The sequence below is a fragment of the Dermacentor andersoni genome, chromosome 1 (assembly GCF_023375885.2).
Source record: "Dermacentor andersoni chromosome 1, qqDerAnde1_hic_scaffold, whole genome shotgun sequence".
Taxonomy (NCBI): Eukaryota; Metazoa; Arthropoda; class Arachnida; order Ixodida; family Ixodidae; genus Dermacentor; species Dermacentor andersoni.
Window position 1 is genome coordinate 281,700,415 of NC_092814.1, and position 17,386 is coordinate 281,717,800.

General features: G+C 46.6%; 1 protein-coding gene across 1 annotated transcript in view; it reads left to right on the forward strand.

Moving 5' to 3' along the window:
- The window catches only part of GC (gamma-glutamyl carboxylase), a 108,574-nt gene that overhangs the window by 12,598 nt on the left and 78,590 nt on the right, over positions 1 to 17,386 (forward strand). The window contains exon 2 of the mRNA XM_055063497.2: positions 14,052 to 14,207. Coding sequence (XP_054919472.2) covers positions 14,060 to 14,207 — 148 coding nt within the window. The 5' untranslated portion in view covers positions 14,052 to 14,059. The remainder of the gene's footprint in view (positions 1 to 14,051; positions 14,208 to 17,386) is intronic.

The window sequence follows — 17,386 nt, forward strand, 5'->3', positions numbered from 1 at the left end:
CGGTCTACCCAGTTTGAGTCGGCGAGGTGGGCCGCATACTCTGGCGCCTCCTGGGTGAGTTCCACTATCCGAATTTTAAGTTTATGGTTATGCCTCTGCCGGCGCCACCGGCGGATGAGGCTGTGTCGGCCCTCCCAGAGGTGCAGGAGGTAGTTATCCACCGCTGGCGTGGCCTCTGAGAGCTGAACTTGTTCAGTCTTACGAAGCTGCGTCACTATGTTCTGGGACCATCTTTCATAGCTCTGCTGAGCAATAGGTGTAGAATTAGTGTAGTCAGATCGAAAGCGTGTCCAGTCTGGTAATGTAGCTTTCTGGTGTTGGCGGGTGAGTAGTTTCGTATGGATTGTGGTAAGAAGAATGCAGTGGTCGCCACCGAGGGTTTCCTCGGTGTTAGACCAGTCTGCATATCGGATGTTCTTGGTCAAGGTGAGGTCAGGGCATGTGTCCCGAGTCACTGAATTACCGATGCGGGTAGGGTGAGCAAGATCTGTATGAAGAGTGAGGCCCAGCGTGGAGATAAGTTCCGCCAACTTTCTGCCACGTTTCTCTTCTTTACGGTAGCCCCAAAGAGGGCGGGGAGCGTTAAAATCTCCAACTATTATTAGAGGCTCCTTTCCCGCCACCCTGAGTGCCTTACTAAAGACGTCGGCGTAGGTAATGTTGGGGAGTTTGGGTGAACTGTAGATGTTGAGCACGTGTAGTGACGGGTCCGGTTTTGCACACCGCTGGCGTCCCCACCTCCATGGCTTTGTCCACCAAGCTGGCCAGGCTGTTGAGGTCCATTGCAGTGGCTGTAGCGAGTACCATCTAAACGTTTATTGGAAGGCGCTGCTTGAACATTTCTCGCAGGAGGGGGTCATCGTTGACTGTTGTGTTGCCGCTCAGGAGCTGGTGCATACGGCGAACGAGCTGGCTTGGCCGGCGGTCTCCCAAGTCCTCCGCGGAGAGCAACTGCTGCATGCGGGCTCGCTGCGATGTTGTTGCACGCTCGAGAAGTGCAGCCTTGAGATCACTGTATGGAGTGGCGGGAGGCGGTCCAGAAAGCAGGTCGGCAACTTCTGCAGCGGTAGGCGACAGTGCCGAAACAACTACGTGGTACTTGCGTTGTTCCGTGGGAACGCCAGACAGAATAAATTGCGATTCCGCTTGAAGAAACCAAACTGCAGGGTTGCGGTCCCAGTATGGTGGGAGTCGGATTGAAACCGCGGAGACGTCTTGTTGCTCGGTCGTCCCGTAGGAGCAGTGTCTGGTTGCTTCTCGTTGCTCTGCATGGCTCCACAATAACTTCGGCAATGCCGCGAAGACGAACTACGGGTCACCACTTTGTAGGGCCGTGGTGAACGAGACGGACACACCTCTTTTCGGTAACAAGCTCTTGTTTATTTCTGTTTAGAAGAGAGAGAATTGAGCGGGCGCGCGCAGCGCGCCTGTAGTGGCGAGAGCTTTAGATAGAGAGGAGAAAATAGGGAAAAGGAGCAGGGAGAAGTGCGGTGCGCGGACCTAGTGCGAAAGGAAAGCAGTAAATAAAAGTAATCAGAAAAGGGAGCTCGCGCAAGACGTTCCGCACAGTGAGTCGGATCATGTGTCCGTGTGCCTGGAGGCCAGCACTCACGAAGGTCTGCTCGCGGGAGGTCCGCGGAGTTGTTTATGGCTGCGGGGGTGGTGCACAGCTCCATCGCCGCGCCGCTACAATGGTAATGGTCGAAAGGCGTACAAAGCGCGCACTAGGCACGGAAAGAAGTTACGCGCAACGTAATATAATATGAGAAATTGTATACAACGTGCCGTGACAAGCGCGAAAAACGAGATTGAGCAAGCCTTTTACGAGTATTATAGTGCTCTGTTTTCGTTAGGTGCGGTAGATAGCGACCATTTCAAAAGTATTTTTGTGCTTCATGCCACAATTAGGTGATGAAACAAAGGATATATATTCGAACTTCCAATCTCGGTAGAGCAGGTAGAGAAGGCGATCGATGACCTAAATCCCGGAAAGTCCGCTGGCCTGGACGGGCTAAGTGCGGCTTGGTATAAGACCAAGCAAGAAATATCTCCAATGTTGCGGCGCTTATTCAACGAAGCCTTTGAGTTTAACTCTATGCCTCCACCATTTCTCACTTCCCATACTATTCTCATTCCGAAAACTAACGATTCTATCAAAATTCGGCAGGTATCAGCCTATTGGCCGATCAGTCTAACAAAGGTAGACCACAAAATTTATATGAAAATAGCGGCTAGAAGGTTGCAGAGCTTAATAAAAGAAATAGTGGGTCCGCATCAAACATGTGGAATAAAAGGCAGAATCACCTTTACCAACATTCACAAAGCGAGGTGTGTTAGAGTGTTGCGATGTCATGAAGAGTGCAGTCGCGATACTCCAGACTGATCTTGAGAAGGCCTTTGACTGCGTGCCATATGGCTTGCCTATAACTGTCTTAGAACATGCGAATGTTGGTACAATAATAACAGAAGCTGTTCGTATGGCGTACAGTGGTTTTAGTACTCGCTTGGTCGTTAACAAAGAGGTGGGGAATCTTATCGATGTGTCGCGCTCAGTTCGCCAAGGGTGCCCTATTTCTCCTTTCCTTTTTTGCATATTTATTGAAAGCGTTTGCCTAAGTATTATAAACCGCAGTAGTGGCTTCAGGCTTCACGCAAGTGAAGTACGCGTTCTGGCCTATGCAGACGATATAGCTGTTTTTTTGTTCAAATCTCGAAAGTATTGTTATGGAATGATAAAAGAAGAGAGAGGAAGAAGATCGCGAAACACTGGCTCATCTCGCGAGACACTGGGTCAGCCATCTTAACCCCACTGACTCTCATAATTTCATAATTTATTTATTAGTAAAAATACAGATAATTGCATGTGCGTAGTATACATAAGGAGGTCCCATAGTCAAAGACTGTATCGGGACCTCCTGCTAAAGACACTTATGATGTTATACAATGTTTAAAGCAACAGTAGTACAGATGAGAGCTAAGAGTAATATCAAAACATGTTTATAGCATATGAGTAATAAGAACACTTGTTAACAGCAAGACAGTATAAAAAACGGAATAAAATTAAAGAATTAAAAAAAAACTAAAAGAAAGAACAAGGAGAGTTTCAGTAAGTATTTATTATGAATGATTTTAGTTCTCTTTTAAATTGGTATAAATTTTTTGCATTTTTGATGATAGGTGGTAGAGTATTCCAAAGCGATATTGCGGAAAATTCCGCAGTCTGTTTACCATAGTTAGTTCGCACTTTAGGTAGAAGAAAATTATTATTGAGTGCAAATCTAGTGGGACTATGAGCTATTAGGTCACAAGGTGAGAAGCAGATTGATGGTAGTTCCTTAGTCATATATTTGTAGAATAAAATTCCTAGATTATATTTGGTGAGTTCTGAAATGGTTAGGATGTTGTTTTCATGTAGTAGGGATTTTCCATTAGCAAAGCGTGAACTCCTTGTAATTATTCTTATGGATTGGTTCTGGATTACCTATAGGGATGGCAAATGGGTGTTATAAGTGTTACCCCAGCATAGTATGCCGTAGTTAATATGAGAGTGAATGAATGAGTGGTATAGCGAGATTAATGTATTATGTGTAAAGAAGGGACGAGTTTTAATTAGAACGCGAATACCGTATGCTATTTTCTTTTTGATGTGAGAAATGTGATCTTTATATTTCAAGCTGCAGTCAAGAGAAATCCCAAGAAAAGATGAGCATGGACTGGGAGAGATGGAGTGTGAGCCGAAAGTTAAAGGGGAGAATGACGAATGTTGTTGATGTGAGGAAAATACAACAAATTTAGTCTTGGTGGCATTAATAGATAGCAGGTTGGCATTACACCAACTTAAAACATTTTGTAGATCAGTATTTAGCTTGTTAATAAGAAGTGACATGTGTTTATCAGAGGAAAATATGGTAGTATCATCAGCGTACAGAATGCACTTAGTAGAGGACAAACAGTTAGGTAGGTCATTGATATAAATCAAAAACAGTAGTGGTCCTAAGATGGATCCTTGAGGGACGCCAATGTTAGTGGTTTGTTCTCTGGAGTAGACATTAGACACAGACACTATTTGAACCCTGTTTAATAAGTAACTTTTGAATAATGAGAGCGCAGGACCACGAACACCGATAGCCTCAAGCTTAGCAAAAAGGATAATATGGTATAAGCAGTCGAATGCTTTTGTTAGATCAATGAAAACTGAACCTGCAAATAGACCATCGTCAATTATTTTTTTTAATTGGTCAGTTAGATGTATGAGTGCCAAATCTGTGGAGTATCCATTACGAAAGCCAAATTGGCATGAAGAGAGAATATTAAATTTAGTGAGATATTTGGTTAGACGCAATGCGATTAATTTCTCTAGAACTTTGCCGAAAAAGGGTAAAATACAAATAGGGCGGTAGTTATGTATTAATGTACTGTCACCTTTTTTTAGAACTGGAATGACTTTACCGCGCTTAAGCTCGTTAGGAAACACACCAGTCTTGAATATCGAATTAGTAATATGAGACATGATACCAGAAATTAGGTGGGCAATCATTTTAATGGTAGTAGGTAGAACTTCATCTATTCCAGCACTGGTGGGTTTTAGGTGACATATAACGTTATATTTTTCTTCTGGCGTTGTGGGGAAAAGAAAAAGTGTGTGAGGGAGACGATTAAGTTGAGTTACTTGTGAAGGAGAGGGAGTGTCATTATCAAAAAAAAATAGGAACTGAAGGCGTTGGCTATGTGGTTAGGGGAGTTATACTCTGAGTTATTGTATATAATTTTTGATAGCTGTTCTGGTTTAGAATTCCTGTTTAGAAAGGAGTTGACGATGTTCCATTTCAATTTGCTGTTATTGCCGGCTTGTAAGATTTTTTGTTCAAGATATAATCGTTTTGCCACTTTTAACTGGTTGTTTATAGAGTTACGTAACCTTTTATATCGGGCAATTAATTTGGTATTAAAAGGCTAGTTTTTAGTTTTTTTGTACAGGTTATCGCGTTTACGCAAAGCTGCTAATAACTTTTTAGACATCCATGGATTGTGAGAGAATGCAATGGTTTTTTTACATTTCCTTTTACAAGTGAATTTATGAATAAGTGATATAATTACAGTAAGAAATTTAGAAAATGCTTTCTGAGGATCATTAAAAGTTTTTATTTCAGACCAGTCTATATTAGCAATGGCAGTTATGAAGCTCTCTTTGTCCAGAACATATTTGAAGTGTGGAAGAGGGCAAGGACTCGAGTTATGTTTAAAACGTAGAAGCAATGGGTAATGATCTGTTATGTCCATATCAAGAACTTTTGCCTCTGGTGAAGTTATTAAGTTAGATAGGACATGATCAATTAGCGTCCCTGTGCCACTAGGAACCTGTCGTGTAGGAACATCAATTAAGCATTCATATCCGTAGCTTTGTAGTAGACTGGTGTTAGAAATAACTGTTGGTGATGTGTCATTGAGTAGGTTAATGTTGATATCACCCATTATAATGACATTTTTATTTTCTAGTGAAAGGGTATGTAAAGTATGATCAAGATTATAAAAAAAGTCGTCGACTGATGATGAAGGCGAACGATAAATGCATCCAAATATGAAATCTCTGTTATCATTAGAGGGAGAACAATTAACTATTTCAATCCAGACAGATTCACAATTAGTGATGGGTAAATGTAGATCATGTCGTCTGCGATAAGTAAGATCAGGAGAGATATATATTGCCGCACCACCATGACTGCTAGTTAATCTGTTACAATATTCTGAATTGTAGTTAAGGAAGCAATAAAGATTTTTGTCATCGTCTGACAACCAAGTTTCAGTCAAGGCAATTAATGAGAATGAGCTAGAAGATGAAAAAAAGGAAATGATTAATCTCCTCAAAGTGTTTGCGAAGACTTCTAGCATTAAAATGAATGACGGAATGAAATCCATTTATGAAAGAGTTAACTTGATTAGGTTCCAGGAAAGAGGCCATGATAAGCTGTGAGACAATGAACACAGGTTGCCATAGTATTAGTCTATTCTAGTCAAGTCGGAATGATCACGAATTTGCAGAACTCTGCTGTTAGTAGTCTTTCTAGCCTTGATTTGACAGTTGTCAGTCCAAAGAAACATCCACTTCTTTTCTTTCTTCAGTGTTAGGGCTTTGGAAAACAGGGCCTTGTTACATGGGTCCAGATGATCGTTTACGAAGATAGGTGCGTTAGAAATGCTAGAGAAGCCTAGATCACTGACACAAAGCTTGGCCTTACGTGCTTTACTGATGAAGTCAGATTTTTTAGTTCGAGAGCAGAAACGAGCAATGATGTTTTTTTTTTTTTTTTTGTCAGTAGACCGTGTGGGCACGCGATGAACAATGTCTAGATTCATGAGGCGATATGGAACATCCAGCCTTCTCCCCTAGCATTTCCATGATTACGACGCTGTCCTCTCCTTGGGAACAGGGAACGCCCTTGATCTCAACGTTGCCGAGGCGTGAATATTGCTCAAGTTCTTCTACCTTGCGAGTGAGTGAAGAGTTTTGAGATTTTAGTTCTTTATTCTCATTTACCAATGAGGTATTTTGGCCACGTAAGTCCTCGACAAGTTGATTCAAGTGTCGTGCACTTGATTGAAGGGACTCAACTTCCTTCTTTAACTCCGCAATATTAATGCCGGAATCTTTCGTTTTTAGCAAGAATCTGCCGAACACCTTATCAGAGGTGTCTTTAGCTAAACTGTTAATTTTAGCCTCTAGATCCTCGATATTTTTAAGAGTTCAGCATTACTTGGCATGGTATAAAAAAATACAAACTCGAACACAAGCAGGAGGAGAACACAGTTGGTGGCAGCAGTGGCAGTGGTATGGAAAAAGAAAAGAAAAAGAAAATAAGAGTTGGTAAGAATACCTGCGTAAACGATGAACTATTTAAAGATGTGGCTCATGCAATGCCACTGCTGCCAGTGAAGGGTGGGCGTCGGTGCGGGCTTACTTAAAGGGAAGGTGCTCCGGGCAGCGACCTCCAATGGTAGTCTTGTTGATGATGTCAGCAGGCCACGATAAATCCACGCAGTCGCAGCTTCACCACGTGGCGATGATTCAGCGTCCGGGAGGGCAGTACGTCGATGTGTCACGAAGATCGCCGTTTGAGACAGAGGGGGATGGGTGAAAAGTGTCCGGTCAGGGTATCTGCGTAAACGATGAACTTTTTAAAGATGTGGCTCATGCAATGCCACTGCTGCTTGTATATACATTGTAAATACAGTCTTATACTCCCAACATCCCCGTAACATATTGGTGGGAGGTGCGGATACCACGGCTGGAAACGGAGCTCCGCAGTGGACGCCGCATCGCCATCATCACCATGAATGACGGTGGGCACTCGGGATCAACGTCGTTGCCGCCTGCAACGTCACCGTGGCTAACTACGTCGCCCTCCCCTTCGGTTGTGGTTGTGCAACCCAAGGATCCCGGAACTTTCTGCGGAAATGATGGCGCCGATGTTGAAGAGTGGTTGGCTATGTACGAAAGTGTGAGTGGAATCAAGAAATGGGACCCTACGCTGATGCTAGCTAACCTGTTGTTCTACCTAAGAGGCACGGCAAAGGTGTGGTTCGAAAACCATGAAGAGGAGCTGACCAGCTCGAACCAATGCAAAGAGAAGTTAACAGAGTTGTTTGGCAAACCAGCCGGCCGTAAAATTGCCGCAAAGCAGGAACTGGCTTCCCGTGCCCAATCCCCCACGGAGTCCTATGTTTCGTATATCCAGGACGTGCTGGCGCTTTGTCGTAAAGCCGATCACGACATGACAGAAGCTGACAAGGTAGGGCATGTGCTCAAGGGAATTGCTGACGACGCCTTTAATCTGCTCATGTGCAAAAGCTGCTCTACAGTTGATGCTATCATCAAAGAGTGCCGACAATTCGAGTAGGCCAAAAGCCGACGTGTTCTGCACCCATTCACCAGTTATCCCAATACTGCCGCAACGTCGACGTGTGAAGATCAGCCCGCATAGCAGCATGCGTCGTCATCAGAAGACGTGGTGCGAATTGTCCGACGTGAACTGGACGCGATGGCGCCCGCAGCTTTCTGTTCGCGTAGCCCTGATGCTACCCCTTTTTCAGTTCCCCTCGTGCAAGCCATCGTTCGACAGGAACTTCAAAACTTTGGCCTACATTCTGTCTGTGCTGTCGCCAACCCCAGAGCCCACACGAACGCCTTTCTACTACTTTCGCTCCACCCCGGCGCTTCTCTCCATGTTGTCGCAACCCGACTGAGTGGAGAACCGCGGACGACCAGCCGATATGTTTCACCTGTCGCCGCATTGGTCATGTCGCCAGATACTGTCGCAACTCGTGGCCCTCAACACCCCGCACGCCGACCAACCTGAGCTGTTGTAATGGAAATGCCCGCAATGTTTCGCCCACCGCCGAGTCTAACAGCACCGACAACTCTGCTAGGAACACGGGGTACAGTCGCTCACCATCACCACGCGGACACCAGTCTCGTTCACCGCAAGCGCATCGCCCATCTCCCGTTCGCCGCAGCGACGTCGCCCTTCGTCCCCTGTGCCTTTTGGCCGCACCTTTTCGGAAAACTAAGAAATGCAGCCCTCGGAGGCGGTGCTGCATTGCCTACTACATGCAGCAAATGCTCTGTCTGTGCCCACCAAGAGAAGTGTAATTGACGTTAGAATAGACGGCTTACCTGTCTAAGCACTTGTAGACAATGGAGCCCACGTACTGTGATGAGTGCTAGCCTACGTAGACGTTTAAAGAAGGTCCTCACCCCAGCAGCTGCCCGAGTGCTTCGCATGGCCGACGGCGGCGTGCTGGTTGTTCTTGGAATGTATACTGAGCGTATAAGTATAGCCGGCTGCCCTACTTCTTTTCTCTTTGCTGTGATCGTCGACAACTGCCCTCACGACCTTATCCTTGGCTTGGACTTTTTATCCATTCATTCTGCTCTCATCGAGTGCGCGACCGGCGTTCTTCCGTTACAACTGCCTCAAGTCGCCGATGCTTCGAGCACCGCCCCACCGCACTTGTGTTCGCTTCAAGATGTGCGTCTGTCACCTGAGGCAGTGACATACGTCGCTTTGACCACACAGCCACAGATTCCTGACGGTGAATATGTCCTTCGCCCCATCATCGATGTGCTTTTGAACCGGAACGTAGCTCTTCCGCATACGCTGGTGACGATTACTAATAACGGCGTCGTTCTTTCGCTTTTGAATTTCAGCCTGTGCCGTCAAGTGCTTCCAGCCAGCATGCTCTTGGCCAGCGTTTCTAATACTTCCGCATTTGACACTGAAAGTCCGAATGCCGAGAGCGGTTTCTTAGCATCAATTGCAGCTGACAGCTTTGGTTCCCTAACGGATGACTTCGAGAAGATTATTGCACCTGACCTCACCTTTGCACAGGCCACGGACATACGTCTCCTCCTCGAATCGTACCTTGACATCTTTGATTTCGGCGTAAGGCCTTTAGGACAGACATCTGTTGTTCCCCACCGTATCAACAGTGGAGACACGAATCCTATTCGTCGGCGTCCCTATCGTGTATCGCATGCTGAACGTCGAGTCATCCAATCAGAAGTGGACAGAATGCTCCGCAAAGGAGTCATCGAACCATCAGCCAGCCCTTGGGCTTCGCTTGTCGTCCTTGTGAGTAAAGAAGATGGTGCCTGGCGTTTTTGCGTCGATTATCGCCATTTAAACAAGATCACCCGAAAAGACGTCTACCCACTACCACGCATCGATGACGCCTTAGACTGCTTGCACGGAGCTAAATACTTCTCGTCCATTGATCTTCGATTCGGCTACTGGTAGATATCAGTTGATGAAATGGACCGCGAGAAGACGGCCTTCATCACACCTGATGGTTTATATCAGTTCAAAGTCATGCCCTTTGGCCTATGCAATGCTCCTGCGACATTTGAACGTATGATGGACTCTCTTCCGCGAGGCTACAAATGGACCACCTGTCTTTGTTATCTTGACGATGTTATTGTTTTTTCTCCCACGTTCGGCAGCCACCTTACCCGACTCGCTGCAATTCTTGCGGCCTTCCGGAAAGCCGGCCTTCAACTGAACTCCACGAAATGCCAATTCGGGCGCCGTCAGATTACCGTGTTGGGACACCTGGTTGACGCATCCGGTGTACAACCAGGTCCGGAAAAAGTTCGCGCCGTTAGCAGTTTTCCTGCGCCACGTTCTGCTTCTGACGTGCGCTGCTTCGTCGGCCTGTGTTCTTACTTTCTCCCTTTCATCAAAAACTTCGCCGACGTTGCCCGGCCTTTGACAGATCATCTTAAGAAGAACACTCCGTTCTCATGGGGCCCTGAGCAAGCTCACGCGTTCGCCGCTCTCATCGGGTTTCTGACAACACCTCCCATACTTGCCCACTTTGATCCATCTGCACCGACCGAAGTCCACACTGACACAAGCGGCCACGGCATCGGTGCTGTTTTCGCCCTACAGCAGAATGGTACTGAGTGCGTGATAGCTCACGCCAGCCGCCTGCTGTCACCTGCTGAGAGAAATTACTCCATCACCGAGCGGGAGTGCTTGGCTTTAGTTTGGGCTGTCGCCAAGTTCCGGCCATATTTGTACGGCCGCACGTTTTCGGTCGTTGCAGACCATCCCACTCTCTGCTGGCTGTCTTCCCTCCGGCACCCCACAGGACGGCTTGGTCTCTGGGCTTTGCGGCTCCAGAAATTTTCATTTGTTATCAACTGTAAGTCTGGACATCTGCACAAGGACGCTGACTGCCTCTCGCGTCACCCCGTGGATCCTCCCGATCCTGTTGCGCATGATCCGGTGACCTGCGTGCTGGCTTTGACTGACATGACCGACATGCGCGCTGAAAAACAACGGAACGCATCCTTACAGTCCATCATCGCCGGAGTGCAATCTGGCAGCACCGACGGCACGTGCCGCATGTTCGTGCTGCATGACGGCATCCTCTACTGCCCCAATATCGTCATCCTCGTCATCTGCGATCCGTCGTTCTCGAACAACTTCACGATGCACCGACGGCGGGACACCTTGGAGTTTTGCGTACATACGACTGCGTACGACGCGGGTTCTTCTGGCCGGGTATCTACCGCTCTGTGCGTCGTTATGTCGCAACTTGCGAATTGTGTCAGCGCCGGAAGAAACTTCCCCTGCAACCTGTCGGACGACTCCATCCAATTGAAGTTCCATCTGAAGCTTTCTTTCGCGTAGGCCTTGACCTGCTTGGCCCTTTTCCGACGACGACTAGAGGGAATAAGTGGATCGCTGTCCCTACTGATTATGCGACACGCTACGCGATAACAAAGGTGTTGCTGACTAGTTGCGCAATTGACGTCGCCGATTTTCTCCTTCACGACGTCATTCTCCAGCACGGTGCACTTCAGTTTCAGTTTCAGTTTCAGCTTCTTGATGCGATTGAAATGTTTTACAGAAAAAGTAAATCTAGGAAGTCCTATAGCCAAAGACTGGGAAGGGGCCTCCAAGGAGGGACCTCGACAGTTACTTGCAGACCGCGGCCGCTCGTTCTTGTCTCGAGCTGTGGACGACCTCCTCCGCTCTTGTGCCACGGAGCACAAGCTGTCCACCGCCTACCACCCACAAACGAACGGTCTTACGGAACGTCTCAACCGAACAATCACAGAGGTGCTGTCGATGTACGTTTCCAACGATCATCATGACTGGGACGCCACACTGGCCTACGTGACATTCGCGTATATCTCGTCCCGACATGACACCGCAGGATATTCACCCTATTAACTTTTGTATGGTCGCGACCCCACTTTGCTCTTTGACACCATCCTACCTTCTGTGTCACGCTTTGTCACTGAGTACGCTCTTGAAGTCATCGATCGCGCTCACATGGCGCGTCAAGTCGCCCGATCTCGTTTATTAGCCTCGCAGCATCAGCAAAAAGAGCGTTACGACCGGTGCCATCACGATGTTCAGTTCGCCCCAGGTGCTTGGGTGCTGCTTTGGTCACCATGTCGTCGCGTCGGCCTCTCCCAGAAGCTTCTCTCTCGCTATATACACAGGGCCCTATGAACTCCTACGTCAAGTTAACGATGTCAATTACGAGATCGCGCCGTTACAGTTTCATCCATCCCCAAGTCCGCCGCCTGTTGACGTAGTGTACGTTTCGCGGCTGAAGCCGTACTTCGTTCCCAGTTCTTCGCCTACCATGCGCCGAGACGGCGCTTCAGCACACGGGAGTCATGTTACGGAAGGATGAAAGAAGAGAGGAAGAAGACCGCGAGACGCTGGCTGCTGCGTGTTGTTACTAGTCAGCCATCTTATCCCCACTGACTCTGCTTGTATATACATTGTAAATACAGTCTGTCTATACCCCAACATCCCCGTAACAGTAGCGCGGAGGTTATTACCGTTGTAAAACGCTTTCGTGAGGTAAGCGGAAGTGCAGTCAATTGGGGGAAATGTGGTTTTTGCATGGGGATTGGGATCTCACGTCACAGTTTTTCCTAAATGTGCAGTGGGTAACAATACCGGTGAAGTATTTAGGCGTACTAATAGAACATTACACCGAGAGCGATCCTTACTGGCGGAGGCAGGCAGAAGAAATCCGAGAAAAGGCCGAAAAATGGAAGGACAAAGATTTGTCTATCTTTGCTCATGCTTCTGTTTGCAATTTGTTTTTCATTAGTACGTTGTGGTACGTGTTGCAAGTGCTCCACTGTTCTCGAACGACTGTGCAAAGACTTCATCCGGTTTTGCCGTGGTTATATGGGGATACATGAGAACGAACAAGTCGGACAAACCTTTTTCGGCGTGTCCGCGATGGGGGCGTGTGTTTATCGCATCTGTTTCTGAGACAGCTCGTAAATCGTCTCATTCAAATCGTTCGAAATCTCATTCGTAAATCGTCTCAGCTCGTAAATCGAGCATCAACGTCTGCATGGCGAACAGCCATGCAGACGTTGATGTTCGTTCTGCTATAGAGTGCTTTCGCAAGTCAAGCTTTCATTTCATTTCTGCAAGTGCGAAACTGTGTACCCGATTGGGTGCCCCGTATGGAATCTTTGTTACACATGAAAGAATTGTAACATATGTATTTGACATTACGTGGTTTATTATTACGCCACCACAAAAAAAAAAAAAAAAAAAGAAGTCGGAGTGGCGTAGTGGTAAAGTACCGGGATGAGGATCTGTAGGTCAGACGATCGAATGCTAGTGGTAACCTTCTTATTATTAGTTCTTTCTCATTTTTTGTTGCACACAAACACTCTCTGTTGCTTTCTGAAAACACACACACACGCACACACATGTACGGTGGCCAGGCACCGCGTATTTCACGTGCTAGAGCTGCCTTTCGCAGCAGTACCCAGCGCCTCCCAGTACGCCGCGCTTGCCCAGCACCCCAGCATTCAGCGCGCGACGCTGGGCCCATAATCCGGCTGGATACTGGGTTTTGCGATAGGGTAGTGACAAAAGTCAGCACTTTCAGTAATAAAGTGAGTGCCAGGTCGTGGACCGCTGAAGCACAACTATCCGCGAACAGGTAATCGCCGTCTCTGGTGACGTACCAAACGTAGGCTCGAAGCAGTTCTTGCATGTTCAGCGCCCGGTGAAATCGAGATGCGCATGCTGTAACGTTATCACTTCGCTTTGCTTGCTGTAACGTTCGCCACTTTTGGTACCTCAACGCAACAAAGACGCGTAAGAAAACATAATTCCTTTTGTAGACCGGCCACCGCGTGTACTTGCAGGTTAGTGCAACCATACGTGCTGCCAGCACTCGGTGCTATGAATATACTGTGATGCGATCATGTCATTACGGTGACAAGCTTCAATAAATGAACCACGTACCTCCGTGGACAGGACATCTATCACTCTCGAGCTCCGCTTCACGCATGTTATCAAATAAGAAATTCGTCTCCCAAGACGTACCCGTGCGGAATGGCTCCAATGACGTGGATAGCTCTTTGTTGGCACCTTGGAGCTCTAGTACATTAGCCAGTTCAAGAGGAGATTCCAAGTGATCTCTGACACTGAACGGCAATAAAACAAATTGTCAAATTCCTCCACATTCGACAATTACGCATCTCTCGGACGCAGGAGCAGTCATGATACTGGATCAACCTGAAGAGCGCGGCTTGGCCTTCGTGGAAGAACGCTGGGGTGACCCCAAGGAGTGCCGCTTCCCCTTGTTCTCCTTCTTGAAGCCGCTATCCTTGGAAGGAATGTACTGCATTCACCTGATCATGCTTCTCGGTAAGCAGCATCTCGTTCATTAGACGTCAGTCACTGGGACAGACTGTTGCGTTTCTTACATATGTAACACGTTCACCTCGAAAACGAGCTGATTACGTTAATTTTAATTTCTTTTGGTGACATTTATATCGTTGTGCAAGTCCAAGAGAAAGAGGAGGGGGATGGTGGGGGCGAGCCTAACCTTGCAAAGACATGACGGCATATTGCTCCGCCAGAGCGTCTTCCTTTAAAGAACAGAAATGAGCACGCCACCTAGTTAATCACGACGTGAGCAGGTTTAATGCTACCAAGACAGATTAAGGCGATTATAAGGAGTAGAGGGAGAATACTACCACTGCACCAAGTTCACACCGTACTGACTCAGCATATATGTACTACATCGAGTGACTGGTGAGGTTTATCACTACGGAAACCTCACACCACTCACTTAATAGGTCGGTGCCTTTAAGAAACTTCACACGGAGGTGAAACACCACTTTCCTAAAAATTTAGCGTCAATGTAGTGCACGAAACCACTGTATCCCCCGTATTCTCAAACGGTCCTCGAATCGTAGTTTTTCCTCAAATTTATTATTATTATTATTATTATTATTATTATTATTATTATTATTATTATTATTATTATTATTATTATTATTATTATTATGCTGATGACGACGACGACGACGACGACGACTTATTGGCATCCCCTTTGAAACGGGTTGGTGACAAATAGTCACCTAGCCTGTTTGAGTTACTCAGATATGCTATGCATGCTTTTAATTCTAGCATTTTATGGACATCTCCTCAATCTTTTTTTATCTTCCTTCAAAACTTCTCTATCTACCTTGTACCTATGCCTTTAACGAATCCGGTCGAATCCATCTCTTCCCTGCTTTTTTTTTTCACCAATACTCCAAACGTCTCTTGTTTATCTCGACGGCTGACCGGTTGATGTTTCTGTCAACTTTAAATCCAAGCGCTCCTGTCAGGCGTACGTTTCCTAAGGGTTTACTGGGTGAATCCCTTCGCATTACCTTAGGATGTGCTGAGTGGTCTCCTGATTTTTGCCGCAGCCTACACATGCCTCATCTAGTTGCAAATATTTGCTCCGGTATATTTTTGCCCTGAGGCAACCAGCTCGAGCCTCAAATAGCGAGGCACTTCCCTTCGTGATATTGTACAGATTTTCCCTTCTAATTTCTTTCTTCTCATTCTTGTAAATCACCGTGGTCTTCTTTGTTTCCATTCTTTGCTTCCAATTTCACTGTCTCCGTTCCTCTCAATTTCTTTCTGATGACTCCTTGTCGTCTATTTATACTTTCAACTACCCTGTAGTTGGTTACCAACTTGCTTGACCTCTTCCTGCATTGTGTCCGCGTTTTGTCAGGCACAGGTACTTGTACACTTTAGCCGCTCATTTATTTTGATCCATGTTCCTGAGTCTTTTTCGATGCGCTTCTCTGACTTCAAACGAGGCCCAACCCATGTCACCCTGCACTGCCTAATTTCTGGTTTTGCCGTGGGCTCCCAAAGGCCAACCGACCTACCGATCTTTGGTTAACTCACAAGATATCCGATTTTAAGCACAGAATGGCATTTGCGAACGTTAGCTCTGGCATCATTACTTCTTTCCAGATTCCACGCACCACCTCATATTTATTGTGGTCCCAAAGTGCTCTATGTTTCTTTACTGCAGTATTCCACGTTCAGCACACCGCCGCCCCTTGACTGAAGACACTACGCTGCTCAGGGAATTTCGCGGAGTGTCAATAAAACGCAGTGACCACTATTGTCGAGGGTAGGCGCCACTATCTACTTTCTTGAGGAGTGGAGGTTGAGTGTTGAGTGTAGGAACGTTCTAGAGGACGAAGGCATGTTTCAGTCAATCAAGGACAGCCTTGCGCTCTTCCACAAATTCTGAGCAGTCCAACGAGTAACATTTAACATCACCATGGGCTGCAGGAAAAACCCCAGGCCTGACCAGGCTGATGTTTTGCATGTTCCCATGTATGCTGCACGGCTGATAGTTCGGTTGGAGAGGACAACGTTTTTTGGCTTTGCTTCTGCATGTTTAACAACTCGTTTGACAGCATTCGGCTACCTATAGCTATAGTGAGTCGGGGATCTCAGAAGCAAAAAAAGAAAATGTAAGCTGTTTGGTACATGACGACTGGCTGTTCCAGCCTTACTATTAAGACGGTAACGAATAGCCACGAGAGGAGGGCACCTCTGTCTCTAGCGTTGTCTGTGGCTACCCATGCCTTAAGTTACACTGAAGCTTCGAGTCAGCCCTCGTGATGGCCGTGAGGCAGAATGCTAGAAAGAGTAGGTTTCAGGAACGCTTTGGCGTAGTATTCAGTAGAGTCTACATCTGATGTTGCTATGTAGACGATTTTTCGACGTAGGTAACCACATAACCTCTAGCACATACTTCTCAACCGTGCTACTGTTGCCACATCTTCACGCTTGTTCTGGCAGCACTGTCAAATGCCGCCTTTACGCAAGAAAAACTGCTACGGCAATGTTCCTTGGAGCCTGCTGCTGTGCGATATCTACTGCTAAAGCAATGGCAAAATTGATTAAGTGGGGTATACATAGCGGCCACGTGTATAAAGGCAGCACTGAATAAGATGAGTCTGAACCAAGTTTATCGAAACAGACAACACAGTTAATAGAAGCAGGTTTTCCCCGTTCTCTCATCACGTCAATTGGTGAAACCATCGTGCAGAAAGAAAAACGAATAGGCTTTGAACCACCAAGTATAGAAAAGGAAAAAAGACAAGGTACAAATTCATGTGGTGCCGTACGTGCACAAGTTTTCGCACAACTGAAGAAAATTTCCAGTTGACATGATATGAACTTAATTTTCAGTGCCCCTTGCAAGCTATCCATGCTGTGCAATCGTATAAAAAAAGCACAATTGGCCACAGTGCACCAACAATCATGATAGTAGGTTCACTGACTACCACATGCACCTTCATTTACCTGATACCGTTAAGATGTGGTGAAGCTTATACAGATTGTCCCACATAACTTGAGCCTGTGAGGTTTGGGGTCGGGCATGAAATAGATGATAGCTGGCCCATGCCGTCGTCCAACTCATCCACGCTGAGGACGTTGTTGAAGGGAGAGACTTGTTCGCATCGAGAACGAGGAATATGGCATTGATTTACAGTATCTACATGAGAACGTTACAG